This window comes from Eptatretus burgeri, chromosome 4 (assembly GCF_056783735.1).
Source record: "Eptatretus burgeri isolate ZD-2024b chromosome 4, Ebu_testis_v1, whole genome shotgun sequence".
Lineage (NCBI taxonomy): Eukaryota > Metazoa > Chordata > Myxini > Myxiniformes > Myxinidae > Eptatretus > Eptatretus burgeri.
Window position 1 is genome coordinate 130,039,136 of NC_140964.1, and position 20,856 is coordinate 130,059,991.

Sequence of the window (20,856 nt, forward strand, 5' to 3'; positions counted from 1 at the left end):
AACACCGAGTCAAACATGGTATGGGGAAATAGTTACCTCTGAAATGGTTGAAACACACACCATATTGTACATATATTTCTCGTTGCAAACACCTTGATTCATCTCCCATAATGGCGGAAGCATGATGGAGCCTCATTCTAACAGTGGAAGTGATGTCTATTGTATCCTACCTACACAAGGAAATCTATCACAGGTGGAGGCTATTCAATCCATCATGCCTGCGTGAACACCATTATAATTTAACTACACAAGATCCAAGGAATAAAATGCAAAATTGGTTTTGAAGTAATTAATTAAATAAATAAATTATTATTATTATTATTAATTTAATATATATTTTTTTATTTTAAATTTGTTTTTGTTTTTTTTTTATTTCAGTTTAAAAAAAAAAAATTCAATTAAAAGTTTTTGTAGTTTTTTTATTTTTTTTTTCTTCCCCTCAGGGGAGGGGGCATGGGCTTGGTTAAAAACACACAACCACACAACACCCCTTGATAAGACCCCCACCAACAGCACTGAACACATGCACACAATCACCCATCAATGCTCAAACTACCAAAAAGTTCTGTCAACATCCCTGTACCCCTCTATCTCCTTCACTTCCATTTACCGATCTAATTCTAATTTAAACTTATCTACTATTTCTGCTGCCACGACCTTTCCAGGGAGGCCATTCCGTGCATTAACCACTCTCTGAGTAAAAGTCCCCAACCTTGCTTCCATCTTAACTCTTCTTCTTTACTCTCATGTCTGGTGTTGGCTTGATGGTTAGGGTGGTGGGCTTTGGATCCTAGGGTCCTGAATTCAAATCCTGCTCAGCTGTTGAATTAATACGAGGTGGGGTTAAGTCGGCTTGTCATCCTTCCGAGGTCGGCAAAATGAGTGCCAGCATGCTGGTATCCTGTGTCGGAGTGGCGACCCGTCTAGGATTGTGCCCAATAGCCAAGGAGACTGCTTAGGCAGCACCAACACTCTGCACAGAGTATGGTCCCAATCTCCTCCTTTACTCTCAGGCTATGGCCCCTGGTCCCATTACTGTCTACTCTATTGAATAATTCATCTGCACTTATTTTATCGATACCTTTCATTATCTTAAACATCTCCATCATCTCTCCTCGTAACCGCCTCCTTTCTAGTGTATAAAGCCCTGTCTCCTTCAGCCGTTCCTCAAAGCTGAGACTAGCTAGGCCCAGAATCGATCTATGAGCCCTGCGCTGAACCGTCTCTATTGCATCTTTGTCCTTCCAGAACTTTGGTGACTGAAACTGCACAGAATATTCCAGATGTGGCCCTCACTAAATTCCTGTACAATGTTAACACCACCTCTTTTGATTTGTATATGCCCCCCGCCCCTGTACAAACCCAATTTGCTTTACCGATAACTTCCTGGCATTTTGCTGCCTGCTTACCTCCCATATCCATTACCACCCCCAGATCCTTCTCCTGTGTGACAAGCTCCAAAATTATCCCTTGCTTCCTGGAATCTCTCTTTTTGTTGTTCTTTCCAATCCCCAACAGCTCATACTTGCTCAGGTTAAATTCCATCTTACAATCTTTTGCCCAATCTATGCAAGTATCAATACTTTGCTGAATCTGATCACCACCCCCTCTGCTATCCACCTTACCTTCAAACTTTGTGTCATCTGCAAATTTGGAAAGCTTACTCTTTACCCCATTATCCAAATCGTTGATGTATATAATGAATAGTAATGGTCCGAGTATTGATCCCGCTACTTACATCCTCGCAATAAGAAATCCTTCCACTCACAGCCACTCTTTGCTTCCTACCACTATGCCAGATTGCAATCCAATTAGCTACCTGACCAGCCACACCACAAGTCCTCACTTTGGCTAACAACCTCAGATGTGGTACCTTTATCAAATGCCTTCTTAAAGTCTAGATTTTACTATGTCCACTGCCTTTCCCTCATCCACCCAATCAGACACTGCCTCATAGAACTCTAAAAGATTTGTTAAACAGGAACTTCCTTTGGTTAACCCATGCTGACTACCTTTAATTAGTTTGTGTTTGTCTAAATGATTTCTCATCTGGTCCTCAATTAATGTCTCCACACATTCCTCACAACTGACGTCAAATTAACAGGTTTCCCAACTATAGTTTAACAATTCTTCTCTGGATCTTTTGTTAAATAACGGTATTACATTTGCTACTCTGCAATCCTTTGGTACATGCCCTAACTCCAGGAAACTATTGAAAATATCCGTTAACAACCCACTTACCTGCTCAGCCAACTCCATCAATACTCTCAGGTGCATATTACCTGGACCTGGAGCCTTATCCACTCTTAGATTACCTAGCTGTTCCTTTACTTCCTCCACTCCAACCTGGATCTTCTGTAAAAGCCCTTCCTCACTTCCTTGACAGATACTCTCAGCCATTGGCAATTCTCCTGACTGTTGTTGTGTAAAAGTTGAAGAAAAATACCAGTTTAATAAGCCTGCCATCTTACTTTCATCAATAACCACTCTCCTGTTGCTATGCCTCAATGGGCCCACACTCGTCCTCAACTGTTCTTTTCCCCGATATACTTAAAGAAAGCCTTGCTATTATGTTGAATATTCTAAGCCATGTTCTTCTCATATTCTCTTTTGGCTTGCCGAGTTATTTTCTTAACTTGCCTCTGTTTACTCTGATAGCGATATCAATCTTACTCCAGTCCTGTTATTTAAACCTAATGTATGTCTTCTACTCCTTAATAGCGTTCCCTGTCTGCAATCCCCAACAGTTTGAATCTGCAATTTGGGATCTGCCAGATCCCAGAATCTGCAGAATCTGCCAGAATCTGCAACAGTTTGAATCTGCAATCCCCGACAGTCTGCAATTGAATAAGCATATCTCACTGTTCAAACACCCTGGCCTCTTTCTGCTTCTAGTTTTACACCTCTGCACTCGACACATTTGGTCCTTGAAGGTTTCCCATTTCTCTGATGCTAATTGTTCTGTTGTTAGAGTCTCCCAATCTACATCGCCCAATTCTCTCCTCATACCCTCAAGGTTTGCCTTCCTGAAATCGAATAGCCTTACCCAACTATCCTGAACTCTAACCCTAAATAGAATCTTTGCACACACAAAGTGATGGTCACTTGCTCTGAAATGCTCCCTGACCTCCACCTCCTCCACAATATTGGGATCGTTACTTAAAAGGAGGTCTAACACTGCACTTCCCCTCGTGGGCTGATCTACAAACTGGGTTGAAAAGCAATCCTGGACTAAAACTAGGAAATCTTCATCTGCTCTGCCCTTTCCCTGTTCCTGGACCCAATCTATCCATGGCAAGTTAAAATCCCCCACAATCAATACTCTTCCCTTACCACATACCCTTTTGAATTCTTCAAGTCCTCCTCCTTCCTCGTCTTCTTTCAAACCTGGGGCCTTATAATAGCATCGTACCAGTATCTTACTGTTTTTACAATCTCTAATCTCAACCCACACAGAATCCTCAACATTTATTCCTTCCTTAATGCCCCCTTTTCTCTTGATACAATGCTGTCCTTTACCCAGATTGCAACTCCTCATCCTATTCTCTCCTTCCTATCACACCAATACACTTTGTAGCCTTCTAATCGTGTCCTTCAGTTACTCTCCTCCTTAAACCATGTCTCACTCACTGCAACAATATCGTACTCCTCGCTATCTACTTTGGCTTCAAGCTCTTCCATCTTATTCTTTAAACGTCTGGCATTGGTGCAGAATATATTTAACTTTTCCCTTCCTGAAATTTTATTTTCTTGCCTGGCCTTACTCATCATCCGTTCCTTCCTTAATACCTTCTCCACCCACCACTGGCCTAAAAGAGCCTGAATTCCTTCCTCAATTCCCACTGCAAACCTTGCTGTCCCCTTTCTATTTTCCATAAGGCCATCATTCCGGAAACACTCCCTTTGTCCCCTAATTGATTCCCACTGCTTCTGAAATGTGTAACCTTCCTCCCGACACCATTCTTCCAGCCATTGGTTGACGTTTATTGCTCTGCTCATAATTTCTATTTTATTTCCTAATCTTGGGAGAATCCCAGAAAACATGACCTCACAACTCTTTGCTTTCAGCCGCTTACCCAATATCCTGTATCTATTTTTCAAAACCTCTGAGTAAACTTTCCTGATATCATTCGCTCCAATGTGTAACACAACCAACTTATTCCTGCCGTGGCACTATATAATATTGTTTACCCTTCCTTCAATGTCTCTAACTGCTGCTCCTTCAAAACTGCACAGAATTCTATATCTCCAATCCTTCCTGCAGAATGAAGAATCTACATATTTAATTGTCTCATCATCCACAAAAACTGTCTACCATACATTTCTACCAATTTTGATTGCTGCACCCCCACCACTGCCTTCACCCATTGCATGCCCACCGCGGCCTGCCCCCGTTGCACCGTCACCGCGGCCTGCCCCCGTTGCACCGTCACCGCGGCCTGCCCCCGTTGCACCGTCACCGCGGCCTGCCCCCGTTGCACCGTCACCGCGGCCTGCCCCCGTTGCACCGTCACCGCGGCCTGCCCCCGTTGCACCGTCACCGCGGCCTGCCCCCGTTGCACCGTCACCGCGGCCTGCCCCCGTTGCACCGTCACCGCGGCCTGCCCCCGTTGCACCGTCACCGCGGCCTGCCCCCGTTGCACAGTCACCGCGGCCTGCCCCCGTTGCACAGTCACCGCGGCCTGCCCCCGTTGCACAGTCACCGCGGCCTGCCCCCGTTGCACCGTCACCGCGGCCTGCCCCCGTTGCACCGTCACCGCGGCCTGCCCCCGTTGCACCGTCACCGCGGCCTGCCCCCGTTGCACCGTCACCGCGGCCTGCCCCCGTTGCACCGTCACCGCGGCCTGCCCCCGTTGCACCGTCACCGCGGCCTGCCCCCGTTGCACCGTCACCGCGGCCTGCCCCCGTTGCACCGTCACCGCGGCCTGCCCCCGTTGCACCGTCACCATGGCCAATATCCTCAGCAACCTCACTCCACAACCATAATCGATTATTATCTAAAAAAAATTCTCACATTCTGCGACTTGCTGCAAAATATCGATGTGTTCCTTCAACCTCGTAATAACCATCCTCAAGTGGACAATTTCCTCACACTTCCGACCACAATAAGAACCCTCTGCATCCCCTATTGTTGACGTAGCCCACATTGTGCAACTATTATATTTTACATACTCACTCCTCTTCCTTTCTCTTTCGGTCTCTATTTATAACCTTTTTTACCCCCATACTCCCAAGGCCCCAACTGACTTCACGCAAAATTTATCACAAGGCCTCCCACTGCTTCTTTCAATAAACTAACTCAATACCTACTAAAACTGTTCTGAAAACTAACATAAAAGTGCAGTTCCACAGCCCCAACACAAATCACGATAACAAGATACGCAAAAATTCTTTAAAAAGACTGGAAACTTAGCTTTAGAAGGACTGGAAGGAGAGCTCGCCACCCAGCCATCCACGTGTGCCGATCCCCGAACTGGAAGTCCGGAAGTGCAACTGGATTTATATTTGGCAGTTTTAAACTTCATGTCCTTTTTTTTTTCAGGTGATGTCTAATCTGTAAATGTACAATCCAGACGACATGACGATTCATCTTTTTCAGAAATTTTAAGATATGCTTCTGTAAAGGAAGATTCAGATGTTCATTTCACAAATGGCAGATCTGTTTGTTCTGCAACAGGTGAGCAGAAACCTTCAAAATGAACATTCAATCTTTTGAATTCAGGGTTATAAAATTTTCAAAACTGTGACATGTTTTGCATTGTGAGTTTGACAAAAAAGAAACGTAAAATAACTTCTTGTTCTTTGTTTTATAGAACAATCAAGAAGTCCATTTAGACAGTTACGGTCCAGGTGCAGCTTGACAGTGAAGAAGATGTCCATTTTGAAGAAACAATCCAAACAAGACTCACGACATTCAAAATACAAGTGCTCGTCTAGTGAAAACAGCAAAAAGATCAATATTTTATTAAACAAACCCAAAAAAGTTACAGAAAGGCAAATGCGTTATAAATGTAATATATGCAATGTCGACTTTATTTCACCAAGAAACATCAAAATACACATGAGGATCCACAGAGGAGAACTCCCGCATAATTGCTCCGTCTGTGATAAAGGTTTCATTCTGAAGGGCTGTTTGAAAATGCATATGAGGACCCACACAGGAGAACGACCTTTCAAATGCTCTGTCTGTGAGAAAGCTTTCTCTCAAAAAGGCATTTTGAAAATGCATGTGGGGATCCATACAGGACAGCGTCCTTACAAGTGTTCTATATGTGACAAAGGTTTCTCTCAAAAAGGCCATTTGAAAATTCATATGAGGATCCACACAGGAGATCATCCTGACAAATGCTCTGTCTGTGATAAGGGTTTCTCTCAAAAAAGCATTTTGAAGTTGCATATGAGGATCCATACAGGAGAGCGTCCTTACAAATGCTCTGTCTGTGATAAAGGTTTCTCTCGAAAAGGCAATTTGAATGAGCACATGTCAATCCATACAGGAGAGCGTCCTTACAAATGCTCTGTCTGTGCTAAAGGTTTCGCTGTGAAAGGCAATTTGAATAAGCATGTGAGGATCCACACAGGAGAGCGACCTTACAAATGTTCCATTTGTGATAAAGGTTTCTCTCGAAAAGGCAGTTTGAAAATGCATCTGAGGATCCACACAGGAGAGCGTCCTTACAAATGCTCTCTCTGCGAGAAAGGTTTCTCTCAAAAAGGCATTTTGAAAATGCATATGAGGATCCACACCGGAGAGCAACCTTCCAAATGCTCTGTCTGTAATAAGGGTTTCACTAAAAAAGACCATTTGAAAATGCATATGAGGATCCACACAGGAGAGCGACCTTACAAATGCTCTGTCTGTGAGAAAGGTTTCTCTCAAAAAGGCATTTTGAATAAGCATACGACGACCCATACAGGAGAGCGACCGTACAAATGTTCTGTCTGTAATAGAGGTTTCTCTAAAAAAGACCATTTGAAAATGCATATGAGGATCCATACAGGAGAGCGACCTTACAAATGCTCTGTCTGTAATAAAAGTTTCTCTCAAAAAGGTGATTTGAATAAGCATATAACGATCCACACAGGAGAGCGACCTCACAAATGCTCTGTCTGTGATAAAGGTTTCTCTAAAAATGACCATTTGAAACAGCATATGAGGATCCACACAGGAGAGCGACCATACACATGCTCTGTTTGTAATAAGGGTTTCTCCAAAAAAGGCAATTTGAATAAGCATACGAGGATCCACACAGGAGAGCGACCATACAAGTGCTCTGTCTGTGATAATGTTTTCTCTCAAAAAGGCCATTTGAGTAAGCATATGAGGATCCATACAGGAGAGCATAAATAACTCAAATGAAGTAAATGACAGAAGAAATGATGAGCTCTTTGAAAATTTATGCATAACATTCAATCAAAAACTAAGGAAATCTCCCCACCCCAGTAAAAGATGAACGAGTTCTGGAAAGGGAGTTATGAAAACTGAAAAGGCCACAAGACGGCAGAATAGATCCAGAACTTGGAAAAGAATAAGCAACATCGAGAGGATATTCCTCGAGCGTTTAATTGCCAAAGAGAAAATTGTTGAACGACTCACAAATGCCAAATTCAAATGCCCTGGTCTGGATGGTGTTCCAAATTTCCGTCTCAAGCAACGAGATGCTCTTCAGGATCATGATGCTTGAGCATTGGATGAGCTTCTCCAGCAGGAAAAGGCAACGGATGAGTGGTAATCGATCCTGATCTTCCCTCCTGAGTTTTCAACTGGCAATGCACAACCATCTCAAGACCTCGCTCTCTCTCTCATCCTGACCCACTCTTTCGATCCTCACTCATTCACTGTCTTTTGCACTTGAGAATGTGGAAAAGGTTCTTTCAAAGCTTGACTTTTTTCTGAATATTTATTTGTTACGAAAGTTTTGTCGGCTTTTATATTGTGTTAATTTATGGGTTCATTCTTTGCATGCTTCTGATGGTGTATATCGATAAGACATTTAATAATGTTTTGTAGCATGTGCTTTGGCAGAGATTTTTCAAAAACTACTTAAAAAAAAAAATCTAAAATGGATATTTGTTTCAGGGTTCTGAGTGAAGCATGATTCAAAGTTTTTCATGCCTTTTTGCTTCACGAGTTTAAACAAGGCCACAAAGTGAACAAGGCAACTCGTAACATTTAGCAAGCATTGGGTGACAGTAGGGAAATTTTGTTGGTTGTCAGACTATTCCATTTCTCCCAATGACTTTAATGTTAACTCAGGGAAAAAGTATTTGACACTGTCAAGAAAAAAATATTACATTTTTTCTCACAAACCGATCTCCTCTGGCACCAACTTCTCCTTCTGCCCCACCTCTTCCACTCATCCTGCACAAGCTTCTCCACATTAAATTGTTTCTGGGACCAAGCCCTTCCATGAGCCTCAAACCTTTTTTTATTTTATTTTACCCCCCTACCCCTCACCCCTGACCACACACCCTCCATCCTCTCTCTTACCTATTTATACCCCCATTTAAACAGAGATTCCTTCTCTTTATATCCCTTCCTATGAATAATACGCCCTTATGCTGTAAAACTTTACATTTAAAATGATGTATTGCAGATATGTCATCATTAAACCAGAGATGGTGTCGAAGCCACCCAATGCTCGCCTGTTTATACATTAATCGTTTTTAAAAGACTCGTCTAATGATTAATATTTTTTTATAAAGCATTGCCATGAAGTCTGATCCAAATAATTTTAAAGCAATATATGTATTTGTATATTGTAATCGGTAACAAGAGCGCAATGAGCACAATATATGCCCGAACAAGAAGGTATATACAGAATTGTGCTAATACATGGAAAACAGCATCCTGGTTGCCATAGCAATCACTTTAGATGACTAACATATGTCGCGACATACCGTCTCCACAGTCTGTACCTATATACTAGATATGAAACGTGAAAGTTGAAAACTTTGGGAGTTAGAGTGCGGACAGGAACGGATGGAAAACAGAATCCTGGTTGCCATGGCAATCACTTTAGATGACTAACATATGTCACGACACACAGTCTCCACAGACTGTACCTACGTACCAAATATAAAACATGAAAATTGAAAACTTTGGGAGTTGGAGTGCGGAGAGGAACGGATGGAAAACAGCATCCTGGTTGCCATGGCAACCACTTTAGATGACGAACGTATATCAAGACACACCGTCTCCACAGTCTGTATCTATGTACCAAATATGAAACGTGAAAGTTGAAAACTTTGGGAGTAGAGTGCGGACAGGAACAGATGGAAAACAGCATCCTGGTTGCCATGGCAACCACTTTAGATGACTAACGTATGTCACAACACACCGTCTCCACAGTCTGTTCCTATGTACCAAATATGAAACGTGAAAGTATGAAAACTTTGGGAGTTAGAGTGCGGACAGGAATGGACAGACGGACGGACGGACGGACAGATAGACAGACAGACAAACGGACGGACGGATGACACAAAATACGCCCCGATATATATCAGGCGTATAAAAAATAGTGTGGTACATAAAAACATTAGAAAGGAAAAATAACTTGCACCAAAAATTTTAACATTTTCACGCTCATGCTCATGCTCACGCTGATGCTGATGCTCACGCCGGGGGTATCGCTATAGCTCTCTGTTTTTCGAACAAGCGAGCTAAAAATCAGTTTATGCAAAATTACTCTGATTTCAATGACCTCAAAACTTTGGAAAAGTATAGAGCCAAGCAAAAACCAAACCCAAGAGTGGAGAAAATCCCAAACTTGGTATTTAAATGGGAAACAATGAATGTAGATAGTATCAAACAAGTGTCATCGAAGGGATAACGAATACAAGTGTAAATAAAAAGCACACAATACAACTGCAAGTAAAGGATGTCAAGAAAACTGGAAAAATAATTTTCTCCAATTTCAAAATGATATGTAGTTCAGGAGTAGCTTAGAGCAGAATGCTGAGAGATTTCTCATTTTGTCTCAACTCAACAAGGAAATTTTACCCAAGAACAAAACCCAAACATATTATTTATCAACATTCTCGACGGTGATGAACGTTACAAGAAAAGAAGGTGTTTTAATAAACTACAAACCCAACAAATATTTTTTGGAAGCCTTTTTTAATTAATTTTGAAATATGAACAAAATTTTATTTTAAACACAAAAATATAATATATAAATCAGCAAGAGATTTCACCAAGATTTTATTTTAAGTAGAAAAGTATCTATAAATCAGTAAAAGATTTCCCAAAGAAAATTTTGTTTTAAACACAAAATATAATATATAAATAGGTCCAAGAAAAATCATCTTGTGCTGATTTATAGATACTTTTCTGCTTTAAATAAAATCTTCTGATTGATCAGAAAGAGATTTCACCAATAAAAATTTATTTTAAACAAAAAAGTATTCATATAAACAGGTCCAAGAAAATAATCTTTTTTGTTATATAAATATGGTGAATATAACTCATTGTGATGCTTGTAACAAGGACTACAGATATTACAACAAACATTCACAATCATGAAAACACACACTCGATATATATTTCAACTAATTCAAACAGCAGAGCAAGAAAAACAACATTGTGATACATGCTCAACAGACTTGTTAAAACGTAGTCACAAGACACATCTTCAATCACGCACATGCAAAAAAAAGTCAGAAGATACAGATGGGTTTGTTATTGAAAAAAACTGATGGGGCATTTTAGGATCATATAAAAATAAATAATTTTTGGTTTAAAAAAAGGCAGAACCAAAATCGGTAGCTGATGCAATTGTGAAAGTTAGTTTGGCTGTTGAAACTTTAATTACAAGAGCCTGAGGGAATTTAATACCATTAAATTTGATGTGGGAGTAAAATTATATTTCACAAAAGAAGACAATGAAAGAAACGAGTTGAAAGAAAAAACACCTTATATGAGAACAAACCCATATTTAATTTCTTCATTTCAAGTTTTCCAAGATTGTAATGTTTACGATAAATTTCAGAGGTATGAAATAGATGTTGATGATAACACAGAAGGAAGTGGATTTAACATTGGGAAAATCATTTTCTAAGATAAACACATCTTGAAATCGGATCCGCTTAGTTTCTTCCTATATTGATTTGCCAGGAGCAGTAAAACTTTAAAAAGCAGTTGTTAATGTTCAAAATAATGACAACAAATGCTTCCTCTGGTCTGTTCTTGCTCACTTGTACCCCTCACGATGGAAACGAATATGGCATAAAAAATATGAAAATACTTAAAATGTTAAAGGATTAGAATTTCCAATTAAGTTAAAGGAGATCTCTAACTTTGAGAAAATGAACAATCTCTCCATTAACATGTATTGACTAACAGATACAAACAAACTTCAAAGATTAAAAATTTCAAATATCTAAAAAAATGATGAAATGCACATTGACCTTCTGTACTATAGTTCGGAGGAAAATTCACATTATGCTTGCATCCAAAATTTTTCAAGATTGACTACTTCTCAAGCATACAATCAAACTAATAAGACATATCCCTGTAAGTGATGTCTCAACTTCTTTCACACAAAAGAAAGATTACAACAACATTCAATATATTGCTCAAACCACAAATCAACTGTAATCCATATGCCAAAAGTGGGTTCAGTGTTTGATTTCAATCATATAAATAAATCCATAAAGCATCCATTCGTGATAGATGCTGACCTTGAAAGAATTCTCAAAAATATAGACACGACTCCAAATCCAAATCAATCCTACACCAAGCCATATCAAAAGCATACTCCTTGTGGGTTCTGTTATTATAATGAAATAATCTGTTGGAAACCAACATAATAAATTAGAAATGTACAGAGGAGAAGATACCCCTCAATACTTTGTAAAATGATAAGAAAAACATTGTATTCAACTATCAGATGTAATGCAAAAAACTTGTAAACCAATGAAAGTAACACAAGATAAGGAAGAAGAATGTAAGAACTCCAACATATATTTTTAATTATCTTTCTCAAGAGTTAATCAGGAAAGAACCAAAAGTTAGAGACCATTGTCATCTTACTGTTAAATATAGAGGACCTCCTTATCAAAGTTGTAATCTCAATTTTAAACTCCCTACTTTTATTCCTGTCTTTATTCACAATAATGCCAATTATGACACACTTTATTCAAAAGCGAACATTCAAAGACACTTGGGGACATATCTTTCATTCCTACCACAGACCAGAAGTGCATCTCATTTAGAAAATCAATCTCAACAATGCACAAAACTAAGATTAGATTTCTAGATTCATGCAAATTTATGCCAAATAATTTATCCACATGAGCATCAAGTCTTAAAGCATATCCAAATCTCCAAAATCATTTCCTAAATGAAGAGGAAACAAACCTCGTGTCAGCTGAAGCAATCACAGTTGAGCTCTTATCACGAAAGGGTGTTTACCCATATGACTATGTGGACAACTTCAGAAGATTTGAGGAAACATAACTCCCTTCAAAGGAAAGCTTCTACAATGAGCTGAATAAAACTCATATTTGTGATGAAGATTATCAACATGCACAAAATATCTGGGAAAAATTGAACATTAAAAATCTCAGTGAATATCATGACTTGTATTGTTAAGACTGATGTTAATGTTATTAGCCGATGTATTTGAAGCATTCGGAAATGTCTGTCAGAATACGAATTTATATGGATTAGACCCGCTTCATTATTATACAGCTCCGAGTCTAGCTTGGAGTGCTATGCTGAATATGACTAAACAACTTCTCAAATTAATTTCTGATGTAGATATGCTATTTGATGATAGAGAAAGCTAAAAGAGGAGGAATATCACAAGTCTGTTCAAAAAGATATGCTCAAGCAAACAATAAATAGCTCTCTGATTATGATGCTTCGAAAGATGGTTCTTATTTGATGTATCATGATGCAAACAATCTCAATGGATGGGTGATGTCTCGAGCTCTACCATATGGAGGCTTCAAATGGGTACAGGAGAATAATTATGAACGGAAATAAAAAAATGTCATTATCTTCACCCAGAATGAATTGGATGAGGAAAAAGTTGGTTATTACTTTGAAGTGGATTGAAAATATCCTAAAGAACTCCACAATGCTCACAAAGATTTACCATATGCTCCCGATTAAAGAAAAACCAAGAAAACAATGGCTCATCGATTATCAACAATCATTTCTTATTAGTTCTTCTCGAGCATCGACACAGACAGAAAAGCTTTTAACTACATTATATTATAAAGCCAATTAGATATTGTCTCAGCTTTCTTTGGTGTAATACATATCAGCTGGATTGAGAATAAAGAAAATTCACAAAGTTCTAAAGTTTTTAATCAAAGCCATTGGTTAAAAAAATACATAGACTTCAATACTCAGATGTGAACAGTTACTAAGACCGACTTTAAGAAAGACTTCTCTAAATTAATGAATCATGCTGTATTTGGCAAGATGATGGAAAATGTAAGAAACAGACAAAACAAAAGACTTACTACATCTTGGAAACCAGCATCTACATAAATTAATAGAGCCAGCTTTAAACAAGTAGAGACATCCTCTGAGAACTTTTGTGCTATTCATATGGAGAAGTAATAGAAAGCATTGTGATGGATAAACCTATTTATGTAGGAACATCAGTTCTTGACTTGTCCAAGTTGTTGATGTATGACTATTTATACCAGAGCTTAAAGAAGAACTTTGAAGAGAGAGTTAATCTACTTTGCATGGACACAGACAGTTTTATATTGGATATCAAGACAGAAGATGTTTATGAGGATATGATGAAAGTCAAATATTTGACACAAGCAACTATGAAAAAGATAATCGACTATTTTCCTCAAAAGACAAAAAAGTTACTGGAAAATTTAATGATGACTTGGGGGGGGGGGGATATAATGAGTGAATTTATAGGATTAAGAGCAAAGTCTTATGCTTACAGGTATATTGGTTCTAAAAGTGATAAAAAGTTGAAAGGGATAAAGAAGAATGTAATTAACAACACTAAATTTCAAGCATTATTTTGATCGTTTAGTTTTAAAGGAAAAAGAGTAAAGGAAGATGAATAGTATTAGAAGTTACAAGCATCAGATATATTCAGAACAAATAAATAAGAAAGTAATGGGAGCATTTGATGATAAGATATATGTATTGGAGAATGGAATTAATGCTTTACCACATGGATACAAGGACACAAGTTAGATACTATATAGAATTTATGAGAATATTTTTCCTTAATAAATGAGCCATTACACATCATAATGTAATTTTGAAGATTTTAATGAAGCCATAATGAAGATTTTAATTAATTTGCTGGTGAGGAACTTGGTCCAGAAGACAGCTATGATACTGACAGTGTTGTGGAAGTTATTGCCTAATGTTTTATTTGGTCCTGTGTTTACTTTTAATCAACCATTTAAGCAACTCGATGCAAATCCTGTTATTCAAATGACAGACACCGATCAATTCACTTGCCACAACATGAAAGTACATTGCATCAGAGAGTTTTATTATACTTGGTACTTGGCCAGTCCCAAGGAGTGCAACCCACTGAGATGGTACACATCCTCACATGCTTGCACTAAAACAAGATTGCAATTTCTGGTATTTATATGCTTTCATGGGAGAGTGGAAGGGGCTGTTAAATATTAGCCAAATAACTCCAAAATGCAATACGTGTCTTCTAGCTGAAAAGCAAACGATGTAATCATAACAAAGTTGGTGTTATCAACCCAAGCCACTTTGTTCCATAGCAAGCCAATCCTTTTATCAGCATTTAGGGCAAAAGGCTCTTGGCGAAAGGGAAGGAACACTGACAGCCAATTCGATTTGTAGCATAAAAATTAAATTTATAAAACACCAGCACAATTACAATTTAGAGTACATTAATAAAATTATTTTTCTTCCACAACAGCTTATATTCAAATGTCAGTTTTGAAAGTAGTTTCATAGATGATGAAGATGCTGATAATTGTGAATACCCTGATGATGTAAATGTGATTATGATGGTGAAGCATATAAATAAGCCGATTTGAAAATATGATTTATTAGAGGATGAAATTATTTTAAAAGCAAACATACCATATAAATTAACAACATGCTAAATCCAAGTGATATACAAGATCCCTAAACTTTGTTTTGAGCAATTCGAAGGAGACTGCCGAGTCAAATCAATTTGCGAGTTGTCCAATGTGCTCACGGATGAGATTAAACACAGAGTTAGAAACTTATAAACATTGTATGTCCTGTCAATGTATTTTCACTACTCACTTCAAAAAATATATGAAGGATCATAATTATTTCAAAATTACACCCAAAATTAATTACTTTACAAGATTGATAATAGAGATGAATATAAAGTATGCGGTGGTAATACACCTTTCCTAACAATGGAAGAGATTGATAAAATTAGGTTGATCTTCCATAGATTGATGATACTAGTACGTGCCCGTACGTGCGTGGCCATACGTGCAAAAAAAACAAACAAACAAAAAAAAACCTTTCAAACCGTGAGCCAGAAACAACAACCACACAGGCCGTTCCTTCGCTCTTGCGTGGCCGTACGTGCGTGGCCCAAAAACCCAAACCCCGTGGCAAACCCAAATTGATAAAATTAGGTTGATCTTCCATAGATTAATGATATATTGTTGTGAGCCGGGTATCGGCTGCGAGCACAACCGCTAGTTGGAGCAGCAGAGTCGACTCCACCGAACACCCAGAATTCAGGTCGTTACCGTCAGATAACTCCGAAGGTACGGGCCCCTTACAGGACCGTGAATCGTCAATAAATCAACCACGTGGGACAGGGTTATTTGCCAAACTTAAAAATACCTGGAAACCCATGTGGCGAGCTACCGAGGAATTCACACCCTCGACGGAGCTCGAACGGGACGAGCCGTAACCATGCTGAACTCGTGCGTAACCCGAGCGGATGGTTACCGAGGTCTCGTCGGTCCAAATGCACAACTACGGCAGCAACGGCCTTTTTAATTCCCCAACACGCACCGTGCTAAGCCAATGAAGAAAAGAACAAGGACGAGCTGGAACATTTAATAGGGGATTTATTTACAATAGGGGGGAAGGGAACACACAAAGAGCAGAGTTAAACTGGCTAAGCAATGCAATCATGTACAGCAAAAAGCACTTAACAATTCCTACTTATAGACTGGCCCACAGGACACACACACACACACACACAAATACGCAAAAGAAGATGGACCTCGATGGTCTTTATTCGGCTCTCCAGTCGAGGAGGATAGTTCGGCTGGGAGTCAGGACGGCTGGCTACCTGGGCCGCGAGCGCGTGGCTCGTCATCCACCCACTTCCCGGAGCTCCGGTCGCCAAAAGACGGGCCAGGGCAGCCGAATCCAGAGGAGGAGAGATGAGGTGAGGGATTGCTGCGACGAGACAAGACCAGAACAGACCCAGCGGCAAGATGAGACCAGCGGCAGCGCTAAGACGAGACCAGAACAGACCCAGCGGCAAGATGAGACCAGAGATAAGACGAGACCAGAACCAGCTCAACTCAGATCATCTGCCGCAATTGCCATGATCCTCCGAACTCGCGAACGCTCCTGCCACGATCACACCATCTCTCTCTCTCTCTCACGCTGGTCCAGACAACCACACTTTCTCTCCAGGAGGGAGGGGCCTCTTCTCCTGACCACTCGCCTCTTGATTGGTCGGACCCATCGCGCGATTCCCTGGCCGCCCTCCATTGGACTGGCTCACAGTAGGCGGGGAAACTCCCACCCTTCTGGGCAGAGTCCTGAGTGGAGGAGTTTGTGGCTCCGCCCACCTCCTCACCGCTGGCCACATGCGTAATGGCGATCGTGTTGAGTCGGAAACGGGGAGGGTGAGACGCCCGCTCCTTGCCGATTGGCTAAAGAGGGACGCCATGCCTACGTTAGACTCCACCTACGCGCGTGCTTGCTGGTGAGCGCGCGAAGAATGCCACGAGCAGAATGTTGTCAGGACGGAGCGAAGGTGTGGTTGTCGGTGAAGGTGATGTAAAAATCCTATCGATCAAATAACTGTGCAGCGCACGTACACTTAATTGCATTTAGACACAGGGGATGGATTCTAACTAGAAACACATATTTACCGATATAACTGATCTTTGGGGACCTGAATGTTGAGTGCAGTCAACTTCCAAATTCGTAACACCATCTCCATAACTTACAGGTACCTTCCTAATTTGAATTTAAACTTATCTTCTGTTTCTGCTGCCACTATCTCTCCAGGGAGGCCATTCCATGCATTAACTCCTCTCTGAGTAAAAGTCCCCTGCCTTGTGACCGTCTTAACTCTCCTCTTCTTCACTCTCAGGCTATGGCCCCTGGTCCGATCACTGTCGACTTTGTTGACAAATTCATCCCCACTTATTTTATCCACACCTTTCATTATCTTAAACATCTGTCATATCTCATAACCGCCTCCTTTGTAGTGTATAAAGCCCTATCCGGAATCAATCAAGTAGCCCTGTGCTGAACCCTCTCCATGGCATCTACTGTATGTCCTTCCTGAGTTGTGGTGACCAAAAACTGCACACAATATTCCAGATGTGGCCCTCACTAAATTCCTGTTCAATGTTAACACCACCTCTTTTGATTTCTAAATGATCCCCCTCCGAATACAGCGTAAAACCCTCTTTGCTTTCCCGAGAGATGCCTGGCACTGTGCTGCCTGCTTACCTCCCGTATCTATTACCACCCCCAGATCCTTTTCCTGAGTGACATGCTCCAAAATTACCCCTTGCATCCTGTAATCTCAATTTTCATTTTTCTTTCCCATCCCCAACGCCTTACACTTGCTCAGGTCAAATTACATCTGCCAATCTTTTGCCCAATCCATACAAGTATCAATACTTTCCTGAATCTGATCACCACCCCCTCTGCTATCCACCTTACCTTCAAGCTTTGTGTCATCTGCTAATTTGGAAAGCTTACTCTTTACCACATTATCCAAATCGTTGATGTAAATAGTGAATAGTAATGGTCCGAGTCCTGATCCCTGAGGTACCCCGCTACATATATCCTCTCACTCACAGCCACTCTTTGCTTCCTATCACGAAGCCAATTTATAATCCAATTAGCTACCTGACCAGCCACTCCATAAGCCCTCACTTTGGCTAACAACCTCCGATGTGGTACCTTATCAAATGTCTTCTTAAAGTCTCGATATACTATGTATATTAAAGTCCACTGCCTTTCCATCATCTACCAAATCAGACACTGCTTCATAGAACTCTAAAAGATTTATTAAAGAGGAACTACCTTTGGTAATCCCATGCTGACTACCTTTAATTAGTTTGTATTTGTTTAAATGGTTCCTCATCCGGTCCATAATTAATACCTCCAACACCTTCCCCACAACTGAAGTCAAACTCACAGGTCTATAGTTTCCTAATTCTTCTCTGGATCCTTTATTAAATAATGGTGTTACATTTGCTACTCTCCGATCCTCCGGTACCTGTCCTGACTCCGGGGAACTGTTGAAAATATCTGTTAACATCTCGCTTACCTGCTCAGCCACCTTCATCAATACTCTCGGGTGTATATTATCTGGACCCGGAGCCTTTTCTACTCTCAGATTTCCGAGCTGTTCCTTTACTTCCTCCACTCCAACCTGGATCTTCTGTAAAAGCCCTTCCTCACCTCCTTGATCGATACACTCAGCGATTGGCATTTCTCCTGACTATTCTTGTGTGAAAGTTGAAGAAAAATACCTGTTTAATAAGCCTGCCATCTCACTTTCATCGCTAACCACTCTCCTGGTGCTATTCCTTTATGGGCCCACACTGGTCCCAACCTGTTCTTTTCCCCTGATATACTTAAAGAAAGCCTTGCTATTATGCTTAGTATGCTTAGCCATGTCCTTCTCATACTCTCTCTTTTGGCTTGCCGAGTTATTTTCTTAACTTGACTGTTTACTCCGATAGTGATATTGTTGTGGAGCTGGGCGTCGGCGGCGAGCATGACCGTGAGGTGGAGCAGTAGAGTCAGCTCTACCAAACACCCGGAATCTAGATTGTGCTTCTCGGAGAACTCCGAGAGGCACGGGTCCCTTATCGGACTATGGTCGCCAATACTTCAATGGCGTGAGGTAGGGTCCACTTGTCTAAGTCCAATTTACCGAAGTACTCACGCCGTCCAACTACCGGGGAAACCACACCCTCGGCCGACTCTGTCTGATCCGAGTCGCGGTAACGGCTCGGATCCAGCGTAACCGAGCGGAGTTATCAGAGCCGTGCTGGAACGAATGCACAATTTGCCGCTTCCCAATTTCTCAACATGCACCGTGCTAAGCCAATGAAAGAAACACAAAAACGAGCTGAAACATTCAACAAAATGGATATTTATTTTCAATAGGCAGGGAGGGGAACACAGAAGAGCAGAGTTAAACCGACTATCGAGAAGAAATGCAAATAATGTACAAGGTACTTAAACAATGGCGACTTTTAGACTGGGTCCAGAGACACACATGCACACACCCAAAAGAAATGATGGCCGTGGCCTTTATTGAAGGTTCCCAGCTCGAGGGAAGATGAGCTGGAAACCAGAGCTATCTCGACCTGTCCACCTCGTGTGGTCTTCGACGTCCTGGATCGGCGGGACTCAAACCCACAACCACGATGCCACTGCAAGCACCGAGTACGGAGGGCAGCGTCGGGCTCCAGCATGCGACGAGATCAGAGCCAGCGACAAGGCGAGACCAGAAGCCAGGGACGAGACCAGACGAGACCAAAACCCAGCGACGAGACCAGACCAGAAGCCAGCGACAAGACGAGACCAGAAGCCAGCGACGAGACGAGACCAGAAGCCCAGCGACGAGATGAAACCAGAAAACCAGATCACCGCGCCGTCCCGTCTATTCCTTCTCTCTCTGACGTCGGGGGGCGGGGGGCACGTGTCTCACCTCTCCGCACCCCTCATTCACCGGGGCAAATCTGACGTCTCTCCATGATTGGTCGGGGGGCGTCTCGATTCCCCGCCCCCCGAAGAGGCTCTGCTTCTCTTAGAGGTCACTCTGCGCGCATTGGCCGACCGAAGGCAAACTTACTTGCATCTCCCTGATTGGTCGAGAGCCGCCGCAAGGTCCCTCCTTGAACTCCGCCCACTGCGCGAGCTATGGCGTCGGGTTGAGGAAGCGAGGTGAAGGCGTGTTGTTGTTGTTGTTATAAGGTCTTAGTTATTTTATAACTTGGTTTACACAGTTCTTCAGCTGAAATGTATTTTGAGAGCTGTTAGGTTAGAAATGTAGGTCGAAATATAAATAAATATAATTTCAATTTTTAGAAATTACATATTTTTATGATTTGTTTTTGGATGTTCCATGGAAAAAACCAGGGTAGGTGGGGGGGGGAGGGGGGGAAATATAAATCCTGGACCAGGAGGATCTAAGAAAACATTGAAGATGGAAGACCATTCAAATGCAGGACGCCCCATGTTCACCGTCTCATCTGATGTGAAAAACAATAAAGAAGGATTAAAACTTGTTTTTACAATATTGCCTGGCATATTTTTCTTATAGAAACCTGTTGGATCATCAAACAAATGGAAACAATGCTGAAAAAATTACTGTCCAAGTCGTAGATGTGTGCGTGCACACCTGTGCATCGTGCTGGATGTGATTAAAAAAAAGGTGTCAACTAGGAATCAACACGCTCAAAACGGTCAGTCAGAGCCATAACCAGCTCTTACTTTTCAGCAGGCATCTGATCGGACCGTCTCCCTATCCCCATGAGCACATCAAAGGCCGATTTCTGGTCCGTTGAAGGCTGAATATCAGCATCTCGCTAGGAAACTTTGACGTACTTGGCACCGAAATCTTTCAATACGAACAGCGGTGTCCAACTTTCGACGGAAACAAAATC

At 41.2% G+C, this 20,856-nt stretch overlaps 1 protein-coding gene across 1 annotated transcript in view; it reads left to right on the forward strand.

The window, feature by feature from the left end:
• LOC147029112 (uncharacterized) overlaps positions 1–20,328 on the forward strand; it is a 74,147-nt gene extending 53,819 nt beyond the window's left edge. The window contains exons 4-5 of the mRNA XM_085876186.1: positions 5,600–5,677; positions 5,814–20,328. Coding sequence (XP_085732312.1) covers positions 5,600–5,677; positions 5,814–7,351 — 1,616 coding nt within the window. The 3' untranslated portion in view covers positions 7,352–20,328. The remainder of the gene's footprint in view (positions 1–5,599; positions 5,678–5,813) is intronic.
• The last annotated feature ends 528 nt before the right edge of the window (positions 20,329–20,856 follow it).